General features: G+C 34.4%; 1 protein-coding gene across 2 annotated transcripts; it reads left to right on the plus strand.

The window, feature by feature from the left end:
- Positions 1-211: 211 nt before the first annotated feature.
- Positions 212-4,550, plus strand: LOC100786272 (zinc finger AN1 and C2H2 domain-containing stress-associated protein 16). Of its 2 annotated transcripts, none has more exons than XM_026125892.2 (3): positions 212-567; positions 2,617-3,363; positions 4,535-4,550. In XM_026125892.2, the coding sequence occupies exons 1-2, from the start codon at positions 469-471 to the stop codon at positions 3,361-3,363; spliced, it is 846 nt and encodes a 281-aa protein (XP_025981677.1). In that variant the 5' UTR covers positions 212-468; the 3' UTR covers positions 4,535-4,550. The 2 variants fall into 2 exon arrangements, with proteins under 2 accessions (XP_025981677.1, XP_003519070.1); XM_003519022.4 differs by lacking the exon at positions 4,535-4,550 and adding an exon at positions 3,827-4,110.
- The last annotated feature ends 1,431 nt before the right edge of the window (positions 4,551-5,981 follow it).

The raw sequence follows: 5,981 nt of genomic DNA on the forward strand, positions 1-5,981 counted from the left end.
TAAATACCTAATTTAAAACTCATTCTTAATATTATTTCTAATTAATTGGTGTAAAATGTTTTTATATGGTCATAAATTATACTCACAATAAATACTAACATGTAGAAATTAAACTCATAATAATGTTTCTAACATTTTTAAGATATATAAAACAAAATCAATTTCTAGGTTCATATAAAAAAAAATCAATTACATATATTTGAATAATTTACATAGGGATGAATTCATTCCGTGGGTGGTACGTGCGAAGGGAGAGGGGGTCAAGGTGGTCAGCATAGGAAGACTCCCTCTCAGTTCCGACGAGGCGGCGACGACTCTCATTCTTTTCCTTTTCCTTTTCCTTTTCCTTTTCCTTTCCCTTCCCATTCCCACCCACCTAACTTCTCTCTAGGTTTTCGCCATTTCTCCCTAATTAAGCTCAGTTTCAATTTCAATTTCATTTAGCGTGTGTTTAGAAGTGTGTTTTCAATGGGAACTCCAGAATTCCCAGATCTGGGAAAGCACTGTGCTGTGTCCGATTGCAAGCTCATCGATTTCTTGCCCTTCACCTGCGATCGATGCGACCAGGTTCTTCCATTTTCCTCTCTCAATCTCATTCTCCATTATACCCCCTAAACATGTGAATTTGTTAACTAAAACACTCTTAATGGGGTAATTTGCTAAACTGATTATATTATTATCAAAAGTAGCATGAATAAAATTGTTCCTGTATTTTTTTTAATAGTGTTACGCTCCGCGTCCCCTTTTGCGCTTGATCTGTAACAATATATCAACTTTGATGACTTTGATTGCATATCTGGAAGTGGAAGCTATTTGTGCGAAAATCTCTCTTCCCATAAATTTTTGCAAATTTATAGGAATTACAATGACCAAAATGGGTTACTTTTGAGATGATGAGCTGTGGAAGGATGCTGGATGGTGTTATTTACTTTTATGTTGAAGTAGAGACGGAGAGTTGGTTACCAACTTAGGTGCAGAATGATCAATGCTAGAAAATTGTACAGGAGATGACTTAGATGATTGAGAACGGCAGTTGAAGTAGTTAATTATCTATCAACTGATAGTGTGTTTGGAACTGCATTTTTAGGCCATTTTGATGCAGAAGCTATCTATTATAGTGTGTAAGTGTGTTTACATGGGTCCAAACACCGATAGAGATAAGGAGAGTGATTGTTAAGAGTGGGAGACCAAAACGATGGGGATTGGCTCCTTATTGTTGAAGCTTATGGTTATTTTTAGGATAAAACTTTGTTGAAGTTTTTTTGGTGATTTTGGTGTTGTTTTCTAACTGATATTGAAGTTTTACTTTACCTCGGTTACTAATGCCAAGTGCCAACCATTACTTGCTTGTTACTAAGGTGAAACTCCAATTATAATGGGAGAATAGCACTGAAAGCACTTAAGGAATTTCATCTCAGACTCTCAGTATTGCTCTTACTTTTATTTCCACGGGCCTCTAAGTCCACTAAATAAAATTAACATCAAATTTTATATATTTATGTGTGAAAGGATGTTTGAATGTTCTAAACCATTGTTGTTGAACTCTTAAGTAAACTCATAAGACTCTTATGAGTTTACGATTCTAGTTAGCATGTTGACTCATTGTCAAACTCTTTTCTATATAAACACACATAAACTCATTAAACCCGTGTAAACTCGAGTCAAGAAGCGAGTCAACAAGTTTGAAAGGAAATGTAATTTTCCCCCCATTGAGCCCATAATGACAATGTTTTATGCCACTTCTGCATTTTTTAGCCAATATAAATGTTAACATTTACTAGGGCTCAAATGATTTGAAAAAATTAATTCTCTTTTGAAACATTTTCACTTTAGGAATTTGTATATGATTTGTTTATTTATTTAGTTTGATTTTGTTTAGTACTAATTTACTATCACACATTATTATGATTTGCTACTTTGCTTTATTTTTGGGTTGAAATGTTGAATTACTTTTGTGTTGAAAGTGTTATGTAATGCATATATTTCATTAATGAATTTTGATCCTCCAAAATGAGGAGGGTGCACTTTACAAGATAAAGTTCAATAATAACTATTAATTGAAAGTTAATGGCTGAAATTGTAATTAACTTTAGCTTTTGTTATATATGTATTTTATTGTTCTATATGTATTTGATTTTTCAACCAATGTTGGTGAGTGCACTTTATTATTTTCTAAATGATTCTCCACTTTAGAGGTGCCAAATTTGTCATTTATAGGTTGCTTTTTAATATAGCTTTTTATATTAGGTAAACTCTTACGAATTTATGAGTCGAGTTTACAAAAGTCCACAAGTTTGTGTAATCTCTCAAGTTTGACAATCTTGTTTTAAACTTTTAAATATTGGACTTGAAACTTTTGCCCCCCTCAAAAGGCAATTTTTGGTAAAGCTCCGCCACTGCTAATGATTTTCAGTTTTGGTTATGTATTAATCGTTGTTATTTAGTTCTGAGAAGCACTTAAACTTCTTGGGTTCATGCAAGAAACGATATTCTGATTAGTGATTTTCCTGATGACATTCTGGGAATTTGTCTAGGTATGGAATTATTATTATTCTACATGTGTTCAATTTACAAGCTTTTCGTTTGGCATAACTATATCAGCCAAATCTATTTCAGGTGTATTGTTTGGAGCACAGAAGTTATATTAAACATTTGTGTACAAAAGCTGACAAGCAAGATGTCACAGTAGTTATATGTCCACTTTGTGCCAAAGGAGTTCGCCTAGTTCCTGATCAAGATCCAAACATAACTTGGGAGAATCATGTCAACACCGAGTGCGACCCATCGAATTACGAGAAAGTCACAAAGAAGAAAAAATGCCCTGTCCCTGGATGCAGAGAGATATTAGTATTCTCAAACACAATTAAGTGCAGGGACTGCACAGTAGAGCATTGTTTAAAGCATCGGTTTGGACCTGATCATAAATGTCCTGGTCCCAAAAATGTGGAATCAAGTTTTTCATTCATGAATCTTTTGAATGGGAGTAAAAAGCAGGAGTCCAAACCCAAGTCAAGCGCAACCACATCATCTAAATGGAGTACAAGCTTTCTTAATGCGGCTTCTAACATTCGAGCTTCGGCTGAGGCTGGTGTCTCAAAGTTGAGTGCCTGGCAGACAGCAAGGGGTGGGGTGGGTCAGAGCCATAGCAGTGGTCAAGTGGAGCAATGCCCTCAGTGTGGTGCCAAGTTTTCCTCAGTTACTACTTTGGTGGACCATGTGCAAAAAGTTCACGAGAGGAGTGGCAACCGATCTGGAGCGAAGGTTACAATTGATGTTTGTCCAAAATGTAGTAGAGGATTTCGAGATCCTGTGGCCCTAGTGGAACATGTTGAGAAGGATCACGGTGGAAGTTCTAGATCATAGGTATGAGTTGATATTGATTATTGAATGAATTATAACTTGAAGAAATTACATATTTTTGCAATAATTAGCCTGGAAGAATATAGTTTTTATAAACATGAATACATTGAGAGTGTAAACATTGTCATTCAATCATGGATTACCAATTTAATGTGTGATTGAAAATTGTTGACTTTTTTTATAATTACTTTAAAAGTCATATTTAAGGTGATTTCTAATTGATTGATAGATGATAGTATAAATATCTTTACACTCACGGTATATCAAAATTAAACATTCATGTGCCCGATCTTGTAGCACCTAAAGTGTGAATATGAATTTTAAGGGTTTTTTCTTTAAAAAATTTCTATGTCACAGATGGACTGATAGCATTATTTAATTACTCGGTATTTTTCCTTAATTTCTCTGAAAGATTATTCTTTCATGCTTTGAATCACTCTGACTGCTTCAATCGACACTTAATCAGCTTCGGGAAAGGCCAGACCTGCAGGAATTGCAAATTTGGCTGGAATTTGCAAGCTTAATTCAATAGTGGTACTTACATTTTTTGCTGACTAACCTGTGGTTGTCTGCAACTTGAAGTGGTCTTAATTGTAGAAATATCTAATTTGTCATTGTGAAATTAGAATGAAAATGCATGGTCTCGAGTTCCGGTGTAAACTCAATTTGTATACTTGGAAGCTGTGACAGATCTACATTGATAAGGACACATGTCTCCACTCAATTTCAAACTTTTTACTATTATAGTAATAAATTGTCTCTAAAAAAAAGCATTATATTGTCGTTCAAGTTTCACCATCTTCAACTTTGTCTTCATATTTTGTGAAATAATAGATTTATTTATTCTCAGTAGCCAAAATCGTTGGTCCGTCGTCTCAGTATGGAAGAGTTATATAACGCTAGGTTGTATTGCTGACGGACCTCAAATAAAGGAAGACTAAAGAATGAATAACAAAGGATATAGGAAAATAAAACAGTATAAATTATCAATGGGAAGCATGTTGGATGAACCCTTATTTTCTTTTTGGTCGAAGGAGCTTAGATTAAAAGTCCAAAGGGTAGCCGTATCCAAAGGAGATTTCAGACCCAAAGTGAGCAATATAACTATGCTCTATGATAAACTATAGATAACAAGGTGTACACTTTAGTCTAATTATTTTATTTTTTTTATCAGTGAAAGGAAATTAAAGACAACAAGCGAAACTAGCATCTAACAAATTGAATGCCTAGTGCATCAGCTAAACAGCAAGAAGAGAGCTGATGTGGGCTAGATTCCCAGATTTGAGTGGGAGAAAATGAGGGAGAAGAGGCTCCTTCTTTGGCTAGCCAATCCGCACACTAATGTGTTTCCCTGTGGGTATGGTCGAACGTGATGTTCCAATCAGCAGCTACCAAATCCTTTGTACAATGAACCAGAGCATAGTGAGGATGGTAGATGTGGTTATCCTTCAGAATACGATCCATAGAGGAAAGGGAGTCAGTTTCACAGATTATGTGCCTGAACCCCAGATCCCATGCGTGTTGCACTCCTTCATAGATAGCAAAAACTCAGCAAAGGACTCTCTGGATCGTGTGGTTATACGACGAAACCTTTTAGCAAACCGGACCTAAATATTTTTAGCCTAATAGATTTTTATAAAAAGTTTTAGTCTAGTTTATTTATTAAAAAAGTTTAGCCTAACCTAAACTTGATACAAACTAAGTTATAAGCCCTAAAGGAAAGGTAGGAATAAAGTGAGTTAATTATAATCTTCTCAAAAACAATCAAAATAGTCTTGAAGAGTGAAAGGTACACGGAACGTAATTTATAAGCAAGGCAATATGGTGTGTGACTGTATGCATGGCGTGTTGTACAATCTGTGTAAAGGTAGTGGAAGGAACTTTAATTTTAACATTTTGAGCTCAAATGCATGTGACATGTTCATTATGCCATGTGCTGGAATTCCCTCTTTCATGCCTTAATCATGAGTCGTGAAGACATTTCATTCAACTGCTTCGTTCCAAAAGTGGGCAACAAAGAAATATCTACATATGTCTTTAATCTTTTTAAAAATCCTTACTTTTGTCTAAGGCTGACAAAATGGATAGATCAGATAAATTTTAATTCAGATCAAAATAGATCAGATAAAAATAATTCATTAATTAATTTTTGATTTATTAAAAAATTCAATCCATTCATGATGCATTTAATAAAGTTCATTCAAGCCATTTATTTCTATTGTAATAGATTGAACTTTGTTGTGATAGTATAGATTGTTCTTATTTTGTTTCTAGAATTTTGGAACAGTGTAATAATTTACAAACATAATATCATGCTGATTAGAGATTTCATGAACAAGACTCATTCTCTTCATATCTTGAGAGAGGGAAATAGTGTTGCAGATAGCTTGGCTAAGTTAGGTTCTTCTGATCAAGATAATAGCTGGATTGCGTTTGATGACTGCCCTTCTAGCTCAAGGATCCATCTTATAGCGGATGCTGTTGGAACTCGATACTTAAGACTGAGATAGTTTGCTAGTTTCTTGTTTTTTTTGTTTCTTTTGTCTTTATATTTCCGAAGCATTAAAAAATTAAAAAATTACAAACATAATATATTACAAAGATACAGAGGAAGTTAAGAT

This window comes from Glycine max, chromosome 2 (assembly GCF_000004515.6).
Source record: "Glycine max cultivar Williams 82 chromosome 2, Glycine_max_v4.0, whole genome shotgun sequence".
Classification (NCBI taxonomy): Eukaryota; Viridiplantae; Streptophyta; class Magnoliopsida; order Fabales; family Fabaceae; genus Glycine; species Glycine max.